At 42.0% G+C, this 25,935-nt stretch overlaps 2 protein-coding genes and 1 long non-coding RNA gene across 11 annotated transcripts in view; 2 read left to right on the top strand and 1 right to left on the bottom strand.

Annotated features, from left to right (window-relative positions):
- The first annotated feature begins 205 nt into the window (after positions 1–205).
- Positions 206–1,365, top strand: LOC144198940 (uncharacterized). The gene is made up of 3 exons (XR_013326801.1): positions 206–298; positions 808–929; positions 1,079–1,365. It is a non-coding gene; the product is annotated as an uncharacterized LOC144198940 (long non-coding RNA).
- fam131bb (family with sequence similarity 131 member Bb) lies at positions 1,219–25,253 on the bottom strand. Of its 9 annotated transcripts, none has more exons than XM_077720192.1 (9): positions 25,040–25,253; positions 11,636–11,673; positions 10,599–10,634; positions 10,146–10,248; positions 7,578–7,802; positions 6,700–6,840; positions 6,094–6,425; positions 5,277–5,537; positions 1,219–4,114 (listed from the first exon to the last, which is right to left on the bottom strand). In XM_077720192.1, exons 1-9 carry the CDS (start codon positions 25,065–25,067, stop codon positions 3,869–3,871), a joined length of 1,410 nt encoding a protein of 469 aa, XP_077576318.1. In that variant the 5' UTR covers positions 25,068–25,253; the 3' UTR covers positions 1,219–3,868. The 9 variants fall into 9 exon arrangements, with proteins under 9 accessions (XP_077576318.1, XP_077576325.1, XP_077576320.1 ...); XM_077720199.1 differs by having other exon boundaries at positions 6,094–6,344; XM_077720194.1 differs by having other exon boundaries at positions 10,155–10,248.
- zyx (zyxin) overlaps positions 6,151–25,935 on the top strand; it is a 41,088-nt gene continuing 21,303 nt past the window's right edge. The window contains exon 1 of the mRNA XM_077720190.1: positions 6,151–6,282. The gene's annotated coding sequence lies outside the window, so the exon portion shown is untranslated. The remainder of the gene's footprint in view (positions 6,283–25,935) is intronic.

The raw sequence follows: 25,935 nt of genomic DNA, 5'->3' as shown, positions 1-25,935 counted from the left end.
GTTTGTGTTTAAATATAATTAACAATATATTTTGTGTACTTTATTACGTTTACTATATGTTTATTATGTTTTTATGTTTTCTGTCAATGTTAACCTTTTAAATTTCTGATTTACTCCAAAAAAAATAGTGCCTATATCCCATGACGATTGTTGGAGTTTTTGATTAACCCGCGGATGGATACTCTGAAAGAGGCAACAGGTCGCAATGCGGTCGGTGATCAGGTCAATCAATACGCCCAGCCAAGGATGAGTGAACTGACCTCCGCAGGTGTGCAAAACAACTACAGTGCGAATTAAGGTAATTTACACATTTTGCAGCATTAAAATGTTTGTTTTAAAAATAAAGTACTAAAAAGGCTAAAAACGTTGTTTTAAGTGGGCGTTATATGCAAATGCTACTATTGTGAGCCTTCACTAGGGGAATTTACTGCAGAAATACTGCAAAATAATTTGTTTTCTGTCTACTTTTGCTGTTGTTTACTACGTTGTTTTTCCTATTTTTTGCTGTCGCTGCAAACACATTTTTAAACTGGAAAGCTCAACTTTGAAGGATAAATTTCACTACCATTGACGTATATAGACGTCCAATTTAAAAAAATGGCGATTTCTGTTTGAAAGTAGTATTAAAAAAGGCAAAAGCATTTATTGTCATCATACACATTTTGATCCAAAATTGCTGCACACAGCGGCTTTTTGCTCTCCAGTTTGGTGTTTTGTTTTCTCAGTCTTATCGTTATTTGCCAGGCAAACATTTTCTAGTCAATAAAAAGTACACACTTTTGGTTTCTCTGTTTATTTGCTCCACAGGAGGAGATGAGAAAAGGAGTCAGGAGGAGGAAGAGTAGAATGAAAAGCAAAGAAATGAAGACAAGAACAGGAGGAGGAAGAAGAAAAAGCAGCCAGAAGGAAGAGAGATCCACCATGCATGCGTGAGTGCCAATTTCTATACAAACTTTTACACACAAGTCAAATTTTGCAGCGCCTCCAAAAGATCCACGTCGACGATTGCCTCAATATCATTGTTTCAAAGTATTTCCCAGTTTTTTTTGTTTTGTTTTCTATCTTTTGAACGAACCAGGCAGTGATTCCTCCAACGTGACAACACATACACACAAACAGAGAAATACGTACACACGACGACGACATACAAAGGAAGCGAATTCGAGCATCCGGATTCGTATAAAAGGAGACAAAGTGAAAGACGTGGTCCTTAAAGCCTTTACATCCACCGTAAGACACGTGGCTTCTCATTTATTCATTCATTGAGATTTGGAATATGAAAATAAAAGCAGGAATTGACAAAATGAATGGTAAAGAATGGCCATTTTTTTTTTAACGAAAGCAGCATCTGGTAAATGACGCGATCCTGACACAAAAACATAGAAGGATCGTGTCAAAGCATAAATTCTGTACAAGTTAATTCCCCAATTGCTCAATAAATAAATGAATACGTGCCATTGTGTAAAGACATTCTGATCTCTCTTGCTGGAAAAGGATCGGACCACGTCAAGATCCAACTTTTTTAATCCTCTGCTTAGTTTTTTTTTCTTCCACTTTACAACTGAGACACCTATTCTAACTTCAGGGATTTCAAGTAGAAAAATAAACATTGTTCCCACATTGCATAAAGAAGCCATCGAGATACATCAAGTCATTCAAGTCAGTAAATTGCTCTTTTGTATTTTATATATATATTTATATATCTAAATATATATATATATATATATATATATATATATATATATATATATATATATATATATATATATATATATATATATAATGTACAGTATGCAACATACTGTCTAAAAAGTTTCTCACACAACCAAAAATTTAAAAAAAACTCACTCTTACCTTTACATTTGCTCCTTTTTCAGCATAAAATGTCTTAAATTGACCACCTATGACGTCCAATCTATTTTAACCGACCCTCCCGGTTCAAATAAATTGGACGTCAATGGCGTAGAAATGTAATCATTCACTCTATGATCTAGAAATAAAAAAAATATCATAAATAAATGCATTTCGGTCAACACACAATTAAGCACCTCGCGTTAATCTCACACGAGCAAGGAAGACGCCTTAAGCTCCGCCTCTTCTGTTCCCTGATTGGCTGATTGAGCAGCACGCATCCGTCGCAGGAGCAAAGCAGACTCGTCAAAGTATTATTTCGTCTCTAGTCTAATGCAACGCAATTATTAATGCAGCTAGTCTTCACCAAAGAAATGATATTGTATGAGAAATTAGTGAGTCTAATTATTTTTTCTGTGTTATTTACATCTATATAACATGAGCTGACAGCCTTGTGTCTGCCTATTGCTGGTTACAATTTGGATATTCATGTTTTTTTTTTAGGTCCAGAAGTATTTTTATGATATTTGGCTTCAAACACCACCACAGTAAAAATTAAATTTTTCGTAATTTTAGCCTTTAGACCTGCTCACACATTAAAAAAATTCTAGACACTAATTTGAACAAACTTTCCAGCACCAACAAACACGCAAACGACCAGAAATAGTAAAAATTGGAACTGAAAATGATTGAAAAGCAACTGTAACACTTTTTTACAGGTTGCTTCCCTCCTAAAAAGGAAAAAAAATACTTTTAATTAACGTAATTGAGCAAAAAAATATGAAAGAATTTACACTAGTACCTCTACTTACAAACTCTTCTACCTACGAACGTTTCTACTTACGAAATTTCCCTTTCATATGCAAATTAGCATTCCAATATATGAAAACCAGACCCAAGATCCTAATTTTTTATACAAAATTCTCCTTTTCAAATCCTTCTAAAACCATTGTGGTGGTGTAAAAAGTCAACATCATTAAAATAAATAAAAAAAGTCATACTTCTGGACCTTTCTGTTTATAGTACGAGTAATGATGCAAATGAGCCAACAGTGAATTCCACCGCCACACACAAATCCCTCAAAAAGTCTTCCATTTCAAACCACTACATTCAAATAGCAATCATCCTCATCAACATCATCATCATCATCATCATCATGTAAGGGTTGGCGTTGTCAAGTGGCCACGTTTTGGTTGCTGAAAGCTTTCAAGAGCAAGACTCGGTCGGCCAATGTGTCCAGAAGGCAACCTCCAATTGGTTGAATTTCATCAGTGCAAAAGAAAGAGAACTCTGCCTTTTATAACCTTTTCACCTTCCATTGCCCCCCCCCCCCTCGCACCCGCTAACAAGCCCACTTCACATCCCGTCTATGGTTCAGTGCAAAGTCTATACAGTGCTGTATAGTACAGGAACGCCATAGGAACATGCATACATTGAGACAGAGTAGGAAGCACACTTATCTTTACAGTACAATCCTTATCTGTGCAGTGTTATTGTGTTTGTCATGGGGGGGCTTTGCTGAAATTCATGAGGATGTCAGAAGGGGAACATGTAAACAAAAATTGCTCCCCTCCTCCTCTTCTTCTTCTCTCCTCCCCCGAAGAAGGAAATAGTTAATACCATACATTTAAATGTTTTTTTTGTATTATTTCGCTCCCCTTCCCATGTTATTACAAAATTATTCCTATTATATTGTTGGAATATGTTTAGATTTTTATTATAGGTTGATGGGGTCGCATGCACGTATCCACCTTACCGCACTGCCCCCCTCTGTTGTGGTCCCTAATGGTACGGTCCATGTGGCTCCTCGTCCTTTACTTCTGGGATGTAAGGCTTACCAAGTTTGTTGCGTCAGGTCAACTCAATTTTTTTTTCTTTTCTGAAGAATCCATCGTCACGTCGGCAACAAAAAGAAGTTTTTTTGTTCCTGTTTTTTTTCTTCCGTACCTGAATAGCAACAGAAGAATAGATAGATATGGTAGTTTGTATGGAGGAGTCACTTGACAGCCAGGGTGAGTCAGTTGGTTGCCATGGAAGCGGTCATTCCGTCCTCTTGTTGGCCGGCGGGCTCCTCGTCCTCCTCTTCTTCTTCCTCCTGTAGCGTGGGAGCGAGGCCGGCCGGCGCGACGTCGACGGGCCTCTGCTCGCCCATCGGCGAGGCCGGCGGTTGCCCGGGACTACTGCCACCCGAAGCGTCCCCCGGGAGTGTGGGCGGAGTCAATGTGGACGACTCGGGCTCCATACACAGGGTTATCTCTCCTTCCTTGGAAAGATACATGGAAATGTTCATTATTTTCGAAACATCAGACATAGGATTTGTCGTCATCATTGATTTGACTGACAAAAGCCTAATTGTCATCATACCCATCTGCATATGTTGAAATTGGTAGAAATTTAAGATTTTAGGGTTTTGTAACCGGGAAATTTTGTAAGTAGAAGCATTGGTAGGTAGAAATGTTTGTAAGTAGAGGTACCAGTGTACATTTGCTCATTCATGTGTATTAAAAGTACTTTTTTTCCTTTTTAGGAGGGAAGCAACCTGTAAAAAAAAGGCTTACATTTGCTATTCAATCATTTTCAGAATTGTTGTTGAAATGTATCAAATGACAATTATGTCCAATAATGGACCAGCATGCACCTCCCCAGAAATTGTTTCTTGTTTGACTACATTTCCGGCGTCATCAAATTTCCTAATGTACATTTATTAATCAACACTGAATAATTGACTTTCATCCATAACAGCTTTTTTGACCATTGTTACTTTTTCCAAAATATGTTTCAATCATTTCCTGGAGACAGTTTCTCACAATCTTTGAAATATCCTGCTATTTGTTTCTCTTTTTTTTTTTGTTCTCCATTCATTTTAAAGACATATTGCTTTAGGTCTTTTTACTTGACACTTTGATATATTTGTCTATCCACTATCGTTGCCTTTCCTTGTAGTTTTTAATAGCTGATTTCAATCACAACTCACTGTGATTAATCGACATATTTTGCAACACTAATCATTTTCCTGCTTTGAAAAGATGATCTTATTTTCTCACACATACGACATATTTGTCACTAAAAAAATGACTACATCGAGGGTACGGCTTATATGCGCACAAATTAGACTAGAAAACATAAACAGATAAAACGCTATCAATTTCTACAGTATCTCAAAATACCACGTGCGATGATTTTTCTTTACATTTTCCCTTCAAAGTAAAACATTTGTACTCTTATTAAAACCATCAATATGGAGATGAACATTTTGAATCAGAAGGCGGCTTATACGCGAGAAATTGTAAAATTCAATGATTTTTAAGGCAATTTTAAGAGTACGACTTATACACAGAGGCGGCTTATATGCGCGAAATTACGGTAATAATCCTTTAATCATTTTATCTCGACCATGATTTTTTTACCAGCGATTGTAAACGTACCTTGACGTCGTCTTCTTCCTCCTGCTGCTCCAGCAGCGGCGAGTGTTCATTCCCCACCACTTCGTCTCCGGCGGGAACGCAGAGTCCGGGCTCAGTCACCGCACCCACGTAGCCCCCCGCCTCCACCTGATAGGCTTCCATCTGGCCCGTATTCCACAGATCTACCAGGGGCGGGTGCACTTGGTGCACTAAGCTGTGGATGGTACTGTTGGGGGTGGCTTGCAAGGAGTGGTTGGCGCTGTGGAGCCGGTGTTCCAGTGACTTGGAAAACAAAGAGATTGGGATCAGAATGCGGCAGGGAAAGACTTTGCGCTGCTGACTGTAAAATGAGAGCTTACGGGGCTGTGGGCGGTGATGGAGAGACACTGAGGACCATTTTGTGTTGGCAGACAAGACAATGACAGCCACAAAGTACATTCCGGTGTAAAATATGTGCAATGGAAGCAAGGAATGCTGCTTTTGTTAAGCTGCGAGTCACCTTGAAAATCATTTTCGTATTTTTCGGACTATAAGTCGCGCTTGAGTATGAATTGCACCAACTGAATTGTAGAGAAATTGTAAAATTCAATCATTTTAAGGCCATTTTGAGATACGCGGAGGTGACATCTATGCGAGAAAATAAAGTATTCATTGATTTTGTTTGTTTTGTTGTTGTCATGTATGCACATAACAGCATTCAATTCAATTGTGAGGAGGGGCGATTCTAAAATGAATGTTCTTTAACCTGTTATGACTTCAGTTCCCAAGAAAGCATAGCGTGACAAAAAGTATGAAGAAGCAAACTAAAGTTCCGCGGTCACAATGTATACAAGCTGACCTGTTGCTGTTGATACTGCAGGAGTTGTTGCTGCTGCTGATAGTGCTGCATCTGCTGGATCTGCTGCAACTGCTGAAGTTGGCTATGTTGCTGGAGGTTAAACTGCTGCTGCTGTTGCTGTTGTTGTTGCTGCTGCTGCGACAGGAAGTGAGCGGCCGCCTGCCCGTCGTAGCCATCGCTCCCGACCAGGTAGGAACCGGCAGCGGGAGACGCTACGCCCGACGCGTCCTTGTTTATGGGCTCCCAGGCGTCTGAGGAGGAGAGGCAGTAGTGGCCCTGGGAGACGTATGTGTGTGGCCACACTTCGGCGGAAGAGTGATGCAAGATCTGGTCTGTGGGGGGGGGGGGACAAACGAGTCGGGCTTGTGTCCTAAGTTTAGCAAGTTCATAATGAATTACGACCACCCGGCTACCTAAGGGTCTCGTCAGCTCACTACTACTGGCTAGCTCGGAGGGCTAACTCGGAGGCCTAACTCGGAACCTACAGGCAGATTTTATTTGTAATTGATTGAAGAATCGGGGCATAATTTCATGATAAAGCTCATCAAGGCTGTTTACAACATGACAAATGGTGCTGTTTTGGCCGACGGCCTTTGTGGACTTTACCTCGACTGGTGATGCTCTCCTGGTTGACCTCGCTCAGATGCGCCACGCTGCCCTGGTTGGATCCCGATCGAGGACTCTCGCCGTCCATCGAAGACCAGGCCATCAGAGTAGCCTGGGAGATGGCAAACTGTTGCAGGATGCCTACAGTTGTAGACAAAAGTTAAAATGCTGGGCCAATCTTAAAAGAAAATACCATTTTGCCATTTTCTGGACGAAACGATACAAAATTCTAGCATAACATACGCTAGCATAACATACGTTAGCATAACATACGCTAGAATAACATACGCTAGCATAACATACGCTGGCATAACATACGCTAGCATAACATACGCTAGCATAACATACGCTAGCATAACATATGCTAGCATAACATAGGCTAGCACAACATAGGCTAGCATAACATACGCTGGCATAACATACGCTAGCAGAACATACGCTAGCATAACATATGCTAGCATAACATATGCTAGCATAACATATGCTAGCATAACATATGCTAGCATAACATATGCTAGCATAACATATGCTAGCATAACATATGCTAGCATAACATATGCTAGCATAACATAGGGTAGCATAACATAGGCTAGCATAACATAGGCTAGCATAACATAGGCTTGCATAACATAGGCTAGCATAACATAGGCTAGCATAACATACGGCTAGCCTAACATACGGCAGCATAACATACGGCTAGCCTAACATACGGCAGCATAACATACACCAGCATAACGTACGCTAGCATAGTGTCATGCTAGAGCCTTATCTATGAGAAAAAACTACTAAGATGTGCCCTTTCTTGTGGTTGTGATGTTAAAAACACTTGGACAGCACTAGTCCGTTACAAATGGGCGGAGCCCCCTTCTATACCCCACCTGCGGCGAATCGGGCCTCTTTCTCCCCGTCGCTCAGGTCGCTGTAGGCGTCGTTCTCCAACCGCCGCTCCTTTTCCCGCTCCTGGGTGCTGATGCGGGTTTGGGGGATGCCCCCAACGCCCACCGTGGACATGCCCCAATTTTGCCACTCGATCATGTGGGCGACGCGGCCCTGGGCCATGGCCGTCGGTTTGGTCACTCTTTCCTTCATGGTGCGGGACACACCTGCGTTGTTGATATGGAGAGGTGACGGATGAGGGGAGTCAAGGGGGGGGGGGGGGGGGGGACGCAATTTGGAGGGGAAATGGAAAAGAGGAATGTGGACAGATGGGGAAGAAAAAAGGGGGAAGGGCAGACAAAGGATACAAGTATTATTTCCAAGCGTGTGTGACGATCCGGTCACGGATGTTCTGATGGCCTGTCAAAATATGGGAAGCCTGAAGGGTTAGACTGATATATTGCTTTTCCATTTGATGTTATTGAGCAGTAAGTTAGCTCTTGAGAATGATTGATATGCTGTTATTACACAACTGCATTATTTACACCATGGCCATACAAAAATCATGCTTTGTTTCGATTGACCAAAGAGGCTTTATACTATTGTTTGTAATATTTTGACTAGCGAATGGAAATCGTAGCTAGTCTAGTCGTTCCAGTCTGGACCTGAAAAATGTTAATTGGAATGGCCACCTCTAGCAAATGTATTACGTCCACTCTCTTTAATTGGTTCTCTCGTATTTCATTTTGCTTGTAAACGAGAAATATTCCGCTCCATTCAAATGTACTTAAGCATACTATTCAGTCCAAGCCTACAAATCAAGCCACTACGACTAAATGAGCGCGTTTGGTGAACATGGATGATGAAAAGAGCGGAATGACAAAGGTTACGGGGATGACATTCACGTTTTTAAATGAGATTCCGGGAAGGAATGAAGAAAAGAAGGGATGGATGAACGCTATCTGCCAAAGGTGCATTGCGGCCTCCAAAGGGTTAAATGAGCCGATGCGACGACTACGGCATGAGCCGGTAATGAGAAGCAAAAAGCTAAGTCGGAACGTGCGCCGTCCCCTCGCCGCGGGGGAATTTCATATCCCGCGCCGCAGCTGAATTCGGGCTTAGCGGCGCGTTGTGTGGCGCTGACGTTTGCTAGCGTACGCCGCTGTAACGCTCTGTGATGGCAGTGTGGATGAGATGAATAAATGATGCAAAGGGTTGGGAATGTCCGCACGGTAGAAGCGCGCCACCGCATTGCAGGAAATAACTCGATCGAGCTAGTAGTAGCGACGAGTGGAATTTGATGCACCGCAGTCAACTGGTTAGGTTATTTAACGTGTTAACCCATTCCATTGCAGGGTTGATTCATTTATACAGTGCAACCGCTAAAGTTGAATACCATTAATGCTTTTCAAGGCATTGAACTAAATGGCTGCTCCATTTTGATTGGGAGGGGCCAGTGTTAATGAAATAGACATTTCTCTCCCCAAAATAAAATTAAAGGCTGGCGGCCCGCCAGGATTATAAAATACTTTAATTGCTTAAAAATGGACTGTTTTTACATGAAATAAAAAGTAAATTTAACATATTTTCACTTGGAACACTTAAATGGAGAACTAATTTTTAACTGTTTTTCAAGGATTGAATGTTAGTTTATAAATAGTTATAAAATTTAACAAAAAGTGAGTTTGATTTCAAATATCCTTCAGAAATTGGAGGTTACCATTAACTGAATTATTTGAGTTTAGAGGTTGCACTGTATAAATAGACATTAATACCTGAATTATTTTAGCGGAAACAACTAAATAATGGACAGCAAATTAAAATTATCAAAACTTTAACAGTACCTTTAAAAAAATTGCTAAATTTCAGCTACAACTTCTCATAGATTTGTATCATATCTATATGATACATTGGTTTTTATCAGGGATAAAAAAAATATCAGTTTTCTCCGAATTCATCTATCTCATTTGGCCTAATAAGGTCATATCTTAAGTATCAATTTATGAGCTTAACTGTCCACTTGTCAAGACAAAATGTCCTGCAATTCTGGAAATAACTACAAAATGCTAGTCTTTCAGGAGCCAACATTGGTTTTAAAAAAAAGCTTTTCCCAGTATGTAACCTAGCTAAATAGTCGTCACCATACCCTCCCCTTGGACGTAACCAAAAAAAAAAAAAGGCGCTTGGCGAAGGCAAACACTCGAGCGCACTTGATCCACCTCCCCAGAACACGACACTTGACACAAGTGGAAACAGCCAAACTGATTAGAATTCATCACCACACACACACACAAGACACCAAAACGACACTAGAATTCACTTCACGATTCGACTCACCTGTTCTCCGAGCAACAAAGCGGCGCGGTGACGCACTCTACCGTCTTTTGGGGGGGGCCCGATTCGGTTTTCCGCCAATGACTCACGTCGAGTCATTGACTATCACGGCGTGGAAAGTGGGGGGGTAAGCAGTGATAAAAAGGGGAACCCGTTTTTGGGTACCATGCTGACTCCGGCATGGGGGGGCGGAGCCAACATGGGGTGGCTTTACCGGTCACAGCACAGACACACACCTGACACACCTGACAGAGAAGACTTAGCCAGAGCTCCGATGCCGTAAGCATTTGAATTCCTCTTGAGACGCGGCAGGATGGACGTGGTGTCCTCCATGGACAGCTGGAGAAAAGGAGGAGAAAGAGGAGAGGGATGGAGGAGGAAGGAGAAAAGAATAGTATGGACGGTGTGTGACGGGGCGCACAGAGAAAAGACGGCGACACGGTGTGTTAAAGAGTGGTGAGTGAGTGAGTGAGTGGAAGGGGAAGAGGGTGAAGGGGCTGGATTAATACAACTCCACGTTTATAGTAAAGTCTCATGTGCGCTTAAGTTTGCCTCACGCGGTGTACACTTAAAAGAACCAAGACTGGGAAGAAGAAGAAGGCGGGGCCAGGCGAAAAGGGAATCGAACTCGAATTGAAATCCGTCCAAACGTGGCCGCAAAGAGGGGACGTCAAAAAAAAAACACTTACGTTGATAGCCTCCCATGAAAACTCTGAGCGGCCATGCTGAGGAGGGAGAAGGGATGAAGTGAGAGAGGGAGAGAGAGAAAACATCCACATGCGTGAAGGAAGCGGTTGGGGCAGAGGGCCAAAGGGGGGTCGTAAAAGGTCAAAGGGGGGGGACATGTGGCAGGACAGGTACGAGACATGGGGTTTTCCATAGACCACAGAGGCAAAGGCCGGGATGACAGGGAGGAGGGAGGGGATTGGACAGCTGTCAGTTTGGGATTGGTCACTTTGAAGGAGTGGACTTGATACCCAAGGGGTGAATGACTTGGTTCTATTTGCTCTCCCTGGTTGGGAGGTGGGTATACTTTGAAAAAAATAGGGAAATTATAGAAGGATAATTGATATTAAGATTTTGGTTGACTGTGTCTCCCGAAAATTGACTGCCAAACTGAAACTTGTTGGGTTAGTATCAGCAGCAGCAGTATGAAGAATTAAATATGATTTTTGTAAAGCTAGGGTTAATATCAACTTCAAATTTCGAGGCAACATTCTATTTCTTTGGGTTAGCAACTCCATTTTTTCCCCCTTAGCGCTTAGTACCTCTACTCTCACACAGCAGTATGTGAGAAGAAGAGATTTAACACTTGAGTGGTTGAGTGCATCCAGGGAATAGTCACATCCATCTTCCTTCCCCCCCCAAAAAATAAAAATCTCACAAAATTGATCAGGGGGGCGGCTGTTTTTTTTCTTTTCCTCTCTACAAAGTCGCGGTGCATAAATAAATGATGCCCAGAAAACCCAGGCTGCGTTTTAGCGGAAAATGGCTTCCCTTCACGGGCCCTGTCCCAAAGGAGGAAAGGCTATAATGGGAATGGTCACCGAAGTATCAGACGGTCGGTCGGACTGCAATGAGACTATTGAGCCAGAAGTTGTTCCGTCGCTACGGCACCCCACGCAGAGTGTGTTATGGTGGTCGTCTACTAGGCCATGTTGAATCCCCCAGCTTGTCCGTTGCCGTCTTTGGGAAAAGTATTGCCAGAAGGCGTAAAAGGGCTTACCTGTTCCCCATCCTTCTGGACTGGCACGCCATCTGCTGCTGGGAACAGGAAAGACAACAGAAAAGACGCATTAGTGTTTATTTTTGGGGGAAGTCTGTAGGCAACACGCAAGTTTAAGTTTGGTTATCGACAAAAACTGTAAACAAGGAACTGTAGAACAGCCCGTAAAAAGAAAAAAACAAGTGTCGGCTTTTAACAGTGGTAGAGCCTCAGATATTTTGGTTCGCTGGTGTGAAAGTCGTGGTCCGGGGGCCAGATTTCGGCCAGCCGGTCATTTTGTGCGGCCCGCAGAAGTAAATCATTTGCGTTGACTACATGTTTCTGATAAAGTAAAATATTGCTTATTTTCTTGTTTTTAAAAAAGGAAAAAACTTAAAATTTTAATGAAAAATTGTAATTGTTTCTATTTTTTTTTGTCATGAAAAATAATAATAGTTACCTTTTTCATGTTTGTTTTTTGAACTAATAATAAAAGATAGTGAGAGGAACTATTTTGTTTTTCGTTTTCTACAGAAAATGGAATGGAATAAAAACGAATAATCTGAAAAACTTCATATAAGAACACATTTGGACAATATTTTTTGCTAAAAAAAATCAACAACAACAATTCATTGACTACTAAAATAATCGTCAATTGTTTACCAATCCGTTAATTGCTGATTAATCAATTAATGGGAGGTAGTGGCAGTATTTCTTTGTTTGTTATTATTTGTATAGTGGGATTGTCCAAACTATCTCAAATGGGCTACGGGAAACCATATATTTTCCAGGTTATTTGTAGTATCTTTGCTGTGAGGAAGTGAAGAAGGGCTGTCTAAAAATGACAAACCTCTGAATGGCACAGTTTTCCTTTCTACGCAGCTTTACTTTATCCTCAATCTTGTGTTTGCATTGCGCAGTGTGGCATTCTGTGTCAATTTCTTCCATATCAGGAGATTTTGCCCTCTTTGACTCAATACGTACTTTATATTCCGAAGATGCTCGAGCAGCTGCCTGTCTGTGAATGTTTTGAAATCCGAAGAAAAACGTCTTTTGCAGGAAGCGCCGTCAACTCGACTCCCAAATTCAATGTTACCAGGCCCAAAGAGCTTATCAAAGCTCCAACCATAACAAGAAATAATATCATATGTGACATAACTACGAATAAATTCGAGATATCACATGAATAAATGAAAAATACTGCGTTTTGGCTACTCCACAAAACTCTATTCCTGATAGGTACTAAATATAATAACATTGATATCAAATTCCTTTTTAAATTCCTTTTAGAGACTATGAGGAGTTTCATGTTTTTTATCCAGGCCATTTAAATAATAATAAATAAAAGAAGACTTTTTGCACGGCAACATAACATAAACAAATTGAAATGAACTTGGATTACGATGCAGACACACTAAAAATTTACTTTAATTTAACCTTACACTAACCTTAATTCTAATTTAGTTTTAAATTTTAATACGTTCTCCCGGATTGGCTTATTTGCTCCGCCTCCACCCTGACTTTCAAATGCAACCTATCGAGGGTTGTTTGCTTTTGTATTCCCTTCAAAATATTCCCAAAATGCTGCACACCAATGTCCTCAAAATAGGTAATAGTATATACTCCTCTCGTATTAGCAATGACTAACGGGAAAAAAAATACTGAAAAAAATGCAATGCTCCGCCCAGTTAATGTTCTCTGCTGTATGCTCGTTCATCAAAATTTGTCTCATATCTCAAGATAAATATTTGCCCAAAATTGTACTCGTATCTCAAGATAAATATTTGCCCAAAATTTGTCTCGTATCTCAAGATAAATATTTGCCCAAAATGTCTCCTATGTCAAGATAAATATTTGCCCAAAACTTTACTCGTATCTCAAGATAAACATTTGTCCAAAAATTTACTCGTATCTCAAGATAAATATTTGCCCAAAATTGTACTCGTATCTCAAGATGAATATTTGCCCAAAATTTTTCTCTATCTCAAATTGCTCGTATGTCGGGGCACTCGTATGTCAAGGTATTACAACTTTGATTAAAAAAATAATCCCTTTTATTTGTTCTGGAGTTATTTTAAACACAACCATACACCAAAACAAACAGACCAAACCCAATTTCCCATCTCACAATACCTCAATTTTTCGCCACATCTGTCTTAACAGGTCCAAAAAATAAGCAAATTTTCAGAGTAACGCAATCTACGGGCAGTCAGAAGATTGATTCATTGGCTATCAAGTCAAACAAGACATTCAGCCTTCTGTTTTTTTTATTTACCGCTAATATAAACAAGCAGCATGTGTTGCATTTATCTCATCGTCATTGGCGTGTTGAGCGTCACTATAATCTCAAGCTATTTACATAGCTGACACGGCTATCGCCGTCGCGCAGACATAAACACGAGCCCGATCAGGGTTTATTGGTCTGAACTGTACCGTGGAAAATAGGGATGAACTGTAGGTGACCTCGATTAAAGACAACCCTTCTGCCATTGGTTGAGCTTTTATAGTTCATTGTCACTGCCTTTCTCAAAACTGAATAACTCTATACATACAGGTCAAGGTTTTTCAATGGAGGGGCATTGGAACGTATTCGATCTAATGGGAAAAGACTATGAGACTATAAGACTTTGGCCATTTTTATATGATTGCGTTTACAATTGTACGCTAGCATTAAGCTGACCACTGTTTGAAAAATGAGTTCCAAAAGAGCAGTGATGCTTTCTATAATGACAATAAAAATAATACAAAAATTCAATTCAATTCAATTCATACATATCTGGATGTAAATCAAGTAATATTGGATGAAAAGTATCATCTCTAACAAACATTTTATAAACTTTTAACTTTTTTTGACAATCCAGTCCAGCCAGAAATTCGACTAAATCCAGCCTTTCTAGTGCCGCTTAGCCTACAAGAAGACCCACTTTTATGTCCCAAAGACAATTCTCCATCAAATCATCCCCTCCCCTCCGCCCTTGAGGTACTAACACTAGTCCATTAGAAGTTTCCACTTAATGGCCAATGAAAAGAATGTCCCATCAACAAAACTCATTTAGGAGACCTTCTCAGTAGGACAAATCCAGGTTATTAACCCGCCCCCCACCCCCCTCCACCTGCTTTCCTGAATGCTCAAATCCTAATTAAAACATTGGTTTAATTCGATAGAGTGTACTAGTAATTGGGTTTAAACACAGCTAGCGTCTCTAGGTGCCTGCTCTCCGTATCAGCTGTGTGTGCGCAATTCTCAGAGGGGCGCACTCTTGTATCACCATCATGTGTGTCGGGGGGCATAGTGTCGCCGCTACCGCCACCGCAATATTTCCCCACCATGAGCTATTCCTCGGCTGCGCTTTGGCTCTGGAAATGTCCAGTAATGTCGGCGACCCACTGACCCACTGATTCCAAAACATCCACTCAAGCCACCATATCAGCCTTTTCTCTGAACTCCAGCCAATCCACAATCAGATAATAACTATGAGCCCACCAGAATCCAGTCAAAATAGTGCCCCCAAACCTCCCCGTCATCCTCCAGGCCAGGGATCACTTATCCTCCTGGACATGCCCGCCCGAGAGACACTTTTCCTGGCCAAGCACATCCTCCAGACCAGGGTGGCTTATCCTCCGTGTCATGCCCGCTCGAGAGACACTTTTCCTGGGCACGCTCCTGCCGGGTCAGGGGCCGGGGCTGGTTCTCCCCACCAAACACCAACCAAGGCCCCCAACCCGAACCCAACCCCCCCTCCTCTGTAGCTGGGTCCTCGGACATTTGGTCGCCGGAAGGTTTGGTCGCCGGAAGGTTTAGTCGCCGGACGTTTGGTCGCCAGACGTTTGGTCGCCGGACGTTTGGTCGGCGGGCGTTTGGTCGGCGGACGTTTGGTCGGCGGACGTTTGGTCACCGGACGTTTGGTCGCCAGTCTTTTGGTCGCTGGTCAAATGGTGACAGGGAGTTTGCTGTTGAAACCAGCTCTAAAAAAAATATATTCATGAGAGAGAGTTCTATATCTAAGAGAGAGAGTTTAATATCTAAGTACTGTTAAAAACAGTAGATATTTATTAGATATTAAACTCTCATGAATATAATTTTGAGAGCTGGTTTCAATAGTACTTAGATATTCAAAGGTACTTGGATATCAAACAGTACTTGGATATTCAACAGTACTTGGATATCAAACAGTACTTGGATATTCAACAGTACTTGGATATCAAACAGTACTTGGATATTAAACAGTACTTGGATATTAAACAGTACTTGGATATTAAACAGTACTTGGATATTAAACAGTACTTTGAGAGTTGGTTTCAACAGTAAACTAACTCTCTGTCACAATTTGACCGGCGACCAAATGTCCGGTCACGCCGTAGCTGTCATCCAATCCGGATTTGATTCCGGGGACACCAAAACGTGAAACTTCAACTCATTTCAAACAGTTTCTTCGCGTGTTAATGAAGTTTTATTTCCGCTCAATTTGACCCACTTTGATCGCAGGCCACTTTGTTTGATGATTCTTCTTGTCAGTGAGCAACTTGAAACAGCTTCAATATGTCAGAGCAAATTTTGATCCACTCTTTCCAGCCGTGAATTCACCGAAAGCAAACACTTAAACAAGAGCGACCAGTCGTGCAGGCGGGAGCGTTTTCAACCAAGAATGAATAAGGAAAAAAAAGACCTTAGTGTCGCTCAAGATAAGGAGTGCGATAATGTAGCAGATAAGCGCTTTTACTGTGACCGGCTGAGAGAAATAGCTTCTAAATTTTGAAGACTAAATTCCTTACTTGATTCTGAAACCGTGACACTTAAAAAGTCTCATTGAATACGTCAGTTTTTTCACAAACTCAGGAACGCAAACTAACAAAGAGACTGAACTATAATACACAGGCCATCCAGATTTGATGAATAAGCTGTTTTCGAATCCTATCATTTCTCTCCCTGACTTGTCCAGCAGCGTCAATGGCCGCCAATAAGTTACACGAGAATCTTTAGCTCGTGATAAATGTGTCCTGCATGCCTCTAAAACATGTGTCAAAGTGGCGGCTTGGGGGCCAAATCTGGCCCGCTGCATCATTTTGTGTGGCCCGAGAAAGTAAATTATAAGTGCCGACTTGCAGAGTATAGATTGATATTAAATTTCCTGATTTTCCCCCTTTTAAATCAATAATAGTCATTTTTTTATAATTTCTTTCTCTGTGTTTAGTTCAAAAATCATTTTGTAAAATCTAAAGATATATTGAAAAAAAAGCTAAAATAAACATTGTTTTAGATCTATAAAAACTGAATATTCAGGGCTTTTAATCCAGTTCTTTTAATCCATTTATAAAAAAAAAAAATCTATATATTATATCTAAAATGGTCCGGCCCACATGAAATCAAGTTAATGTTAAAGTGGCCCGCAAACCAACCCGAGTCTGACATCCTTCCGCTAGTCTAATGCTGTCCAATAGCTGGACCACTGCAGGCTACAAAAGTATTGAGCCACAATGTGATTTATGAGGGGGGGGGGGGGGGGGCACTGCTAATCCACTAATTGGACAAACAAGGCTGCAGGATAAAATAAAAGAAGAAAAATGTCAACTAGGCAAATAGCCCCAGATAAATTGTGTGCATTGGATAGAGTATGTGCATATGTCATGTTTGTAGGGCATATTTCCAGAATATGGGCCACCCTTCTCTATCTGCCAGTCCAAAATGGTTTCACGGACACGGAGAACCGTCTCATACGACGCTAGGAAAATGAGGCCCGCCCGCCTAATCCGACCGGGGTCGCCAGTAGTTCACTTCTAATTGTAAAATTTGCAAATGACTCAGACGGTCTTTAGCAGCACTTTGGGAAAGATCATGGGCGGTTTCTTTTGTCCTTTTTTGCCGAGGGAATGACTTTCTTCAATAAGGACACCTTGTCGAAGGAAGCGGAAAAAGCGTCGAGGTGGATTGTATTTTACGCCAGTGCAAGTACGTCGTAAATCATACGTCTATTCTTTCTTTTTTTTTTTAATACCGCCCATCCAGTTCAGGGTCAGGGAGAAGCTCGGGAATATCCCCGTTGGATTCGGGTCTCGGTGCTTAACGCAAGGTCAATAAATGCATGGTTGGATGAATTTGATGTGGAACTACTTGGCAAGCCCTGACCTCAACCCTATCAAACATCCTTGGGGTGAACAGAGACTGGGTGTAATTCTCACAGGCTATTTGTGCTCAAACTGGGTGATCCAAAAGTCAGCATTTAGTACTTGATTTTGTTCCCAGTTTTAGATCAAAAATTCTAAAAAAAAAACCTACAAAAATGCAGTCAAACCGCATTTTCCTTGACCCAACCACCGATAAACGACACGATTTCCACCCGAAAACGAAAGGCTGACCGCTCGCCCATCCAAATCATCGTTAGTGGCCTTAGCCTCAGCCAATGCGTAATTCTGCTCCCACGAAAAAAATAATAACCCAAAAAAAAATCAACGAAACACATGACCAACGCACGAAGCCAACGTTTTCTTCCCCCGGCGTTCCCTCACTCTCCGCCCCCCTTTGGTGGGTACAATGGCGTAGCGTTGGATACCCTCCTCCTCCCTTTGCAGTCATGGGGGAGAGCCTGCTTTAGCACAGCTGAACAGAGGAGCAGGGTGGGGAGTCGGAGCATCACCGGGAGGAAATCAAGGGAGCGGCTCAGCCGTGCGGAATCAACCGGCCAAAGAAGATCGGCCGTCAACCACGATTTGACAGCCTGCGCTCAAGTGAGAAACACTTGACTGTCATCTGTCTTATCTTGACTCCCACCACCCCTGCGGCTTCACCGGCCGAGAACCCTGGTGGGATCCCAGAACCCTGGTGGGATCCCAGAACCCTGGTGGGATCCCAGAACCCTGGTGGGATCCCAGAACCCTGGTGGGAGCCAAGAACCCTGGTGGGATCCCAGAACCCTTGTGGGATCCCACCAGGGTTCAATTGCGCCTTGGGAAAGATGGAAAATTGCAGGGGAGGGCCGTAGGATGCGAAAACACAACACGAGTCGTTAACTCGGAGGGGGACGACGGTATGAAATGGCCGGTAGACGAAGGTAAATATGTTGTTGACTTAGCGCGCTAAGCAAAAAAGCTGCGCAAAATAGCGTCGGGACACGAAGGCGATTGAGCCAGGCTTCATAAAGTCGATAACGCTCATAAACATCGTAATGGCCTGCTCCATTTCTAATGACCATTCAGACCTGAGGGGGAAATGTCAGACGCTTCTGTCCAAAAGCGGTGCAGACGCAGAAAATCGACGCCTCGCAAGCGCAAAAGGAAAGCGTGCTGCCCTGTTTATTTTTCTGGACAGCCGCATGTAACAAAGAGGAATTAGCAATGGCCGCACACAGATGGGTAAACACACTCTAGTGACACATGACAACTGCTCTCCGATTCGAGCACTGAAACTGTGCTGTATTGTCATAACTCGCTGTGCGGTCGAGTCGTATTGTTTTGAAAAACGCTGGTTGCCGGGTGCCTCTTAACTTCAATTTGCTGCTTAGAAAATGTGAAAAAGCCAAGGATGAGTGGGGCAATACTGCGTGTAAAGCAATCTACGTTTAATGTTAACGTGACCCGCCGCCTACAAGAGTTGCCACTGATTCGTTGAAATAGATTTGATTAGATAACTTGATTCATTTTGTACTTGGGAAATTCAGTGTTGCAGTAGCAAGAGAGTGAGAATACAGACACAGACAAACAAACACAGACACGCATGTATGAGCGGAAAACATTCATTCAATGGCAGTTAAGGTTGTATTGCAAATGTGAAAGGCCCTTGTTTTATTTTTAATTATATATTTCTTGTTAACGATGATTGGTAACAAAAAACGCTCCAAGATATCACATTTTGAGTGCCACAAAATCAAAAAAGCAGTAAATATGCTTTCATTGAACTACTAATGTATTATTTGGCATGTTTTTAATGCTGGAATTAAAACAAAATGGGATTGGACGCCGATTGCGATCATCGGCAGCCAAAGTTGAAACTTAAAGACAAAAATAAATGAATTCATTTGAAAAACCCAATCTTTTTTTGCCCGTTTCCTATATGTGATCAGATCGAGGACATCCCTCACCATATTTATGACGTTAGCGTAAGTTGATATATCAAAGATGTCCCACATTCACGGTATAATTTCCACGTTGCCTGCGCTAAAGTCGCTAGCTCCACGGCGCAAACAATGACCCGATTTACACCATGATTGATGTTTCTAGCTTTCTTCGGTATGGTGTAACTTGCTAAATGGATACGAGAAAATGCTAATGATGTGTGGACTTTACCGCCGATTGTATCAACGCAGATGCGGCTAATGTCGCTAATGTGGCTAATGTGGGACTGGGACGGTAGTATGGATAACATTACTAATGATGCCTTTACTAGTTTTGTGCTCAATGGAGCATGTATAATGATGTGCACCTTGCAAAAGAGCCGATTCACGGACGGTAGAAATAGATTGTTTTTTTAACACATTTTTTCATCATATGGAATTGGCGCATTCCCTTGATTTCTTCCTAAGGGCCAATGGATGCCCTCCTCGCGCACGGCAATCACGTGACCCAGCGAAGCTAAGTAGATCCGGGATAAGTAGACGATAAAAGGCACGATGAGTCAATAAAATTCCTACTTTACAACGACGCGTGAATCAATGTGTCGACAGGAGATTGGTGCGTGCGTCCATTGATTTAAGACCGGTCTATTTTTGGGACTTACGGGAATTTCCGGGATGGGAGAATTTGCCTCAATTTGGAGTGGACATGCTTTAATCTTGTTGTTGTAAAGTACGACAAAATAGCCGAGTGAGAAAGGGAATTGGAGAGACCATCAAGATAGCTTATTGATTTTTAGAGTTCTTTTTTTGTTTTTAAATCTATAGCTATTCTACAAGTGCAAGATTCTGCGGAATTGAGGGTCAGAAAGAGTAAGAGAAGCTTTTCTCAGCGTTTTCTCTACATTGCTTCCTATTTATTTGTTTATATTACCTACCGATTATCCTTACGAGGTATGCGGGTGGTGCTGGAGCCTGTCCCAGCTAACTACGGGAACCAGGAGGGGGATACCCCAAATCGGTGGCCAGCCAATCGCATGGGTTGTTGTTATTTGTACACTTCCCTACTTATTTATGTTGTGACAGCTTATTTATTTATTTATTTATTTATTTATGCATCTTATTTTATTTATTTATTATCTCTTAATTATTTATTTAATATATCTTATTTATTTATTATTTATTTAATGTCTTACGTATTTATTTATTATTTATTTAATATATCTTATTTATTGATTGATTATTTATATATTATCTCTTATTTATTGATTGATTATTGATATATTATCTCTTATTTATTGATTGATTAGTTGTTTATTATCTCACACTTATTGATTATTTATTTATCTCTGACTTATTTATTTGTTATTTATTTGTATTATTAATTGATTTGTCTGTTTGTTGTTGTTATTTCTGCACTTAAGAAACTTTAAACCTCATTTTACACAATTCATGGTCACCTTGAGGCAATTTAGAGCGTTATAGCAGTTAGCTTAGCATGTTTTGGGGACTTGGGAGTACCCGGAGAAAACCCACACAGGGACACCATACATTCTCTAATTTAAATAATTGATTGCATCAAGCCTGCCTTAAAATCAATGCACTACCCTATTATGTGGTTATTTTTGGGTTTTTTTTTGTATGTTTTCTTTTAATTTTGTATTTGCAAATTTAATCACTACCACTATTTTAATAATTTCATCTGCCCCCACTGCTGAAAATACACAATCCTCCAGGAAAGACTTGTCGAACAAAATTGGGCAAGGGCTTCCAAGTTTGATTAAATTATGCATTGCAAAAGGCAGTAAAGGCCCCCACGTTACCCGCGCTGCAGCAGCCGATTCATAAATGGGTAAAGAAGGAGCCGAATGAGGCTCGATGTTATTGCCAGTTCACCGCAGTGATGGCGGGCGTGTGGGACGAAGCTGTCCGACTCTGTTTATTCTGGACCTCACGGTCCGATAGCGCCTGCCAGAGAGCGGCGGGTCAAAGTGGGGGGGCTGCTAATGTGGGGGTTGTCACCTGTGATCGCCTCAAAGAAGCCCAGGGACGGAAGGATGTCCTTGAGGGACGGGGAGGGGGGTAGTCCCGGGCTTCTACCACAATCTAGACAATCTGTTTTTCTAGGGTGGGAATACTACGTCAAATTCCAATACGGGGGCTTGATTTTTTTCTGTCCCGCGATTGGCCGTGGACCAATCTGTGGAGGGCGGATCCCGCCTCTGGTTGAGAGTCAGCGGGGATTGGCAGCGGTTCATCCGCAAGCCTTAGACGCACGGGACAAGTGCTATAGAAAATGGATGCTTGGATGACTTCCGTATTGGCAGCGCTTCAGTTAGGAATGCCACTGTGAATGCTTGTCTGGCTTGTTATGTGCCACCATGCCATTGACTGGCAGACTCATCGTCTGCCTTTTACGCAAAGGGGTGCCGTGAACGTCCACCAGATGAATTATAGAAAATGGATGGCTGTAATTGCACTACTTAAGTACAGTTTGACAAAGGACAAAACATGTAACTACTTCTCAGACATATGCCGTGTTAGTATGCTAGAAAACAGCAACAATTATCCTTAAGCTTACTTTTTTATGGAAAATTAGTGTACCGTATATTCCGCACTATAAGGCGCATGTCAATTTTCGCCTTATAACCTGATGCACCTTATACAATATGGATCAATATTGGTTCATCTTTGTATAAAATTCCCTTTAGCACACCATCTAATTGATGTACAACTCCTATCCGTTACTACAACAGCGCCATCTAGTGCATGGGTGGCCAAGTGTGGTCCTCGAGAGCCCCTATCTAGTCTGTTTTCCAGGTCTAACTCCACCAACACCTGAATCAAATCATTGGGATCATTATTAAGCTTCTGGTCAGCTTCTTGATGAGTGGATTATTTGATTCAGGTGTGCTAGAAGATGGAATTATGGATAACAGACTGGATAAGGAATCTCAAGGACCAGATCTTATGGATGTATAAGACAATTCCCTACTACTACTGCGTCTTATAATCCAGCTAGCCATCCTTTTTAAGACATTTTATAATTTGCCTTATAGTGCGGAAAATACGGTACTAGTTTTGCCGCATTTTGGAAGGAAATTACTGATGAAAAGGAATGTTTAGGGTTGAGTTTAATGGCCGAGTTAGTCGAGGTCATCCAGAACCAGACCCAGAACTGTTAGCCAGACCCGGAACTGTTAGCCAGACCCTGGGCTGCTAGCCAGACCGGATCCGGCAGCCTGTCGCTTCCCTCCTGTTGATTTTGGCTTGGCAGCCCGGACTGCAGCGGAGAAGCCCAATCAATAGTGCACACTAAAGCTATTCTCACCCAGGATAAACACAAGCGTGCTTCCACGTTAGCTTGGCGGCTGAACTGGAGGTGACGTCAGTATCGCGTCAGCTGCAGACCTGAGACATTTTTCATTTTAGAAATGTCCTGTGTGTTTTGGAATATGGATTTTTTTTAAAAGCCATCAGGTTGCTATATTTTAAAGTAGCAGTGTCAAACGTGGGCCGCCAGTAGCCCGCTATGGGGGTCCCTTCTGGCCCGTGGGGTTTGTTTCTCATTCATACTATACGTCACAGGTGTCAAAGTGGCGGCCCGGGGGCCAAATCTGGCCCGGCGCATCATTTTGTGCGGCCCGGGAAAGTAAATCATGAGTGCTGACTTTCTATTTTAGGATCAAATTAAAATTAAGAGTATAGATGTCTTTTATATTTCCTAATTTTCCTCATTTTAAATCAATTGTTGCAATTTTTTAATCATTTATTTTCAGTTTTTAGTTCAAAAATCATTTTGTAAAATCTAAAAATATATTTTAAAAAAGCTAAAATAAACATTGTATTAGATCTAGAAAAAAACTGAATTTTCAAGGCTTTTAATCCATTTATTTAAAAAAATCTAAATATGATATCTAAATATATCTTTTCCGACAAGGGCGCCGCAAAACCAGAAGTTTGTAAGTTATGCGACCAAGTGTGTGTAATTCTTAACACTTTTCTCAATTTCCTGGCAACGAATGAGTTAACAAAAACCCTCCAAATACCCATTAACCATCAAGTGCGCTGAAAATCCTCAAAAATCATCCAACGAACAAGAAGCACCATGAGAAAGTCCCTCAACACAGTAAAAAAAAACTCCTTCAACATCCCTCCTATTGTTTTCTGCTTTTATGACAATAACCTTGAAACAAATTGCATTTATCCTTTTTGATGATTCACATTCAAGAGGAATAAGAGCCTCCTTTCCAATAAAACTGCAGCAATCCGACTCTTAACTGGACCCCGACCTTGTACTTCTCCTCCTTCCAAACACTTCAAATTCCAATCTTTAGCCACATCGTTTCCACCCCAGATATTTTGAAACCACCCCTCATCAACAATTTACCTCCCATCAAAAAACCTCCCTTCGCACCAAAACCATCTTTTGACCCCTCCAACGCCGATCCACATCAACGTCGACATTTCTCCGCAAAAATAACTTAACTAGCCCCTTACTCTAAGTACCTAATGAATATTTAAGACCAAAAAAAAAACACCATCATTTCTCCCTCACCTCACCTCATGATTCATTCTTCCGGCGACGCAACATTCCAACAAACAGTTGACGCTTTGACCTGACATTCAATTGCCCCCCACCTCCCCTTCCCCTTCCCATATCCACTCACCTGAAGACATCCATCCATATCTTACACGCATTGGCCCCTCCCTCCTAGCCATCGCCATGGCTCCAAATATCTCCCCATTCTCTCCGCAAATAACAACAAACTGTGCCAACGCCAACTGACAATGGCATTATCACTTTTCCATTGAACGGCAAAAACCCCCACCCCCCTACCTCCCTACCCCCCTACCCCATCTTCCTTTCCTCGGAGCCACGCCGCCCTATAAATAAGCTCCCGCCTCTGCTTTCTCCATCCCGCTGGAGCTCTCCTACTCACACACATATACATACTGCCAAACAGCATCATAAATCAAGGGGATGGGAGGATGGGTGAGTTGGGGGCATTGGTGGGGGAGGACACATATACACACATAAACACACACACACACATGCACACACACACACACATTTTAACACATATCGTCTGTGACATCTCGCCCGCATAGTGTACGGACTCGCCTGGGCGAGCACACGTCCGCAGCTTTCTTAAACGCGGCAACACATGCAGAAACAAAGGCCGTCCGTCCGTCCGTCCATCCGTGCGTCCTCTCCATCTCAAGAAGACAAGCCATCACTTGTGCAGGACAAGCACCCCCCACTATCCCACCAACACAACGTCCTCCTCCTCCTTCTACTCCTCCTCGTCGTCAACCCCGACACCCCCGACTTTTTTCTTTTTTCCGCAATGAGCGAGCGAGAGAAGTGAAGGCTGCTTACTCAGTCTCCTGGAGCCGATGCATCCCATGGTGTATTCACAAAGGCCCTGGATACAAGCATGGAAGAGTTAGCCACCAGACAACGTGCATTCTCCCCTCTTCCTTCCTTCCTGCGACTCTCCTCTCTTCCTTTTGGTTGGCTTTTTTTTTTCTTCCTCTCCCCTCCTCCTGCACTCTCTCTTTCGCTCTCCTGCGCTTGCCCGGCCACTCGTCCTTCCCCCCTCTCTCTCTCTCTCCCTCTCTTTCTCTCTCTCTCTCTCTCTCTGTTTCGCTCTCGCCATCCGTCGCTCTCTCCGGTGCAGTGTCTTAGATCCGGTTAGTAAGTCAGTATGCCTGGCGGTAAGAGACGACTAAATACAGTAATTACCTCGATTATTGTGGTTAATGTTCACCAGACATGGCCGCAATAAACGAAAAAACGTAAAGTAGGATTATCACCAATTATTATTATTTTTTTTTACTTTAGTAATAGCAGCAAGTGGAGGACGGGGGAGTGGCTTCTGCTGGCAAATTTCAGTGTGGATTTTCATATTTTTTATGAATTTAGAAAAAAAAATAAACTAAAAAAAGTGTCCCCCAGAAAAACTCAATGTATTGAAGCCACGATATTCAATGGATTACTGTACATTGGCATTGTATTGAAAAAAAAGAGCAAGTTAAACTACAGTCACATCCTTAAAATTGTTGGATTTTACAATTTCTCACGTATAAGCCGCCCCCTGAATCACAATTATCACCTCCATATTGAGGATTTTGATAGGGAGTACAAATGTGTTACTTTGAAGGAAAAAAATCTTCAGAAAAATGTGTGTGTGAGTTTATTAAGTTGCCACCAAGGGGGGGGGGTGCTGGATCAATATCACGTCGGCTATAGTAGCCCGCTGCCATGGCCGTAGA

Source organism: Stigmatopora nigra, chromosome 7, assembly GCF_051989575.1.
Source record: "Stigmatopora nigra isolate UIUO_SnigA chromosome 7, RoL_Snig_1.1, whole genome shotgun sequence".
Taxonomy (NCBI): Eukaryota; Metazoa; Chordata; class Actinopteri; order Syngnathiformes; family Syngnathidae; genus Stigmatopora; species Stigmatopora nigra.
The sequence above is the reverse complement of the archived record's forward strand: the minus strand, read 5'-3'. Positions and strand labels throughout refer to the sequence as shown.

Bases quoted from the DNA above. Each gene is read 5' to 3' on its own strand.
- fam131bb (XM_077720192.1), bottom strand. From the start codon at position 25,067: ATGGGATGCATCGGCTCCAGGAGACTGA. The intron at 6,841-7,577 runs GTGGGGTATAGA...CTACAACTGTAG, and splicing joins AGAGGCCCGATTCGCCGCAG to GCATCCTGCAACAGTTTGCC. The intron at 5,538-6,093 runs GTCAGCTTGTAT...TTGTTTTCCAAG, and splicing joins TGCAGTATCAACAGCAACAG to TCACTGGAACACCGGCTCCA.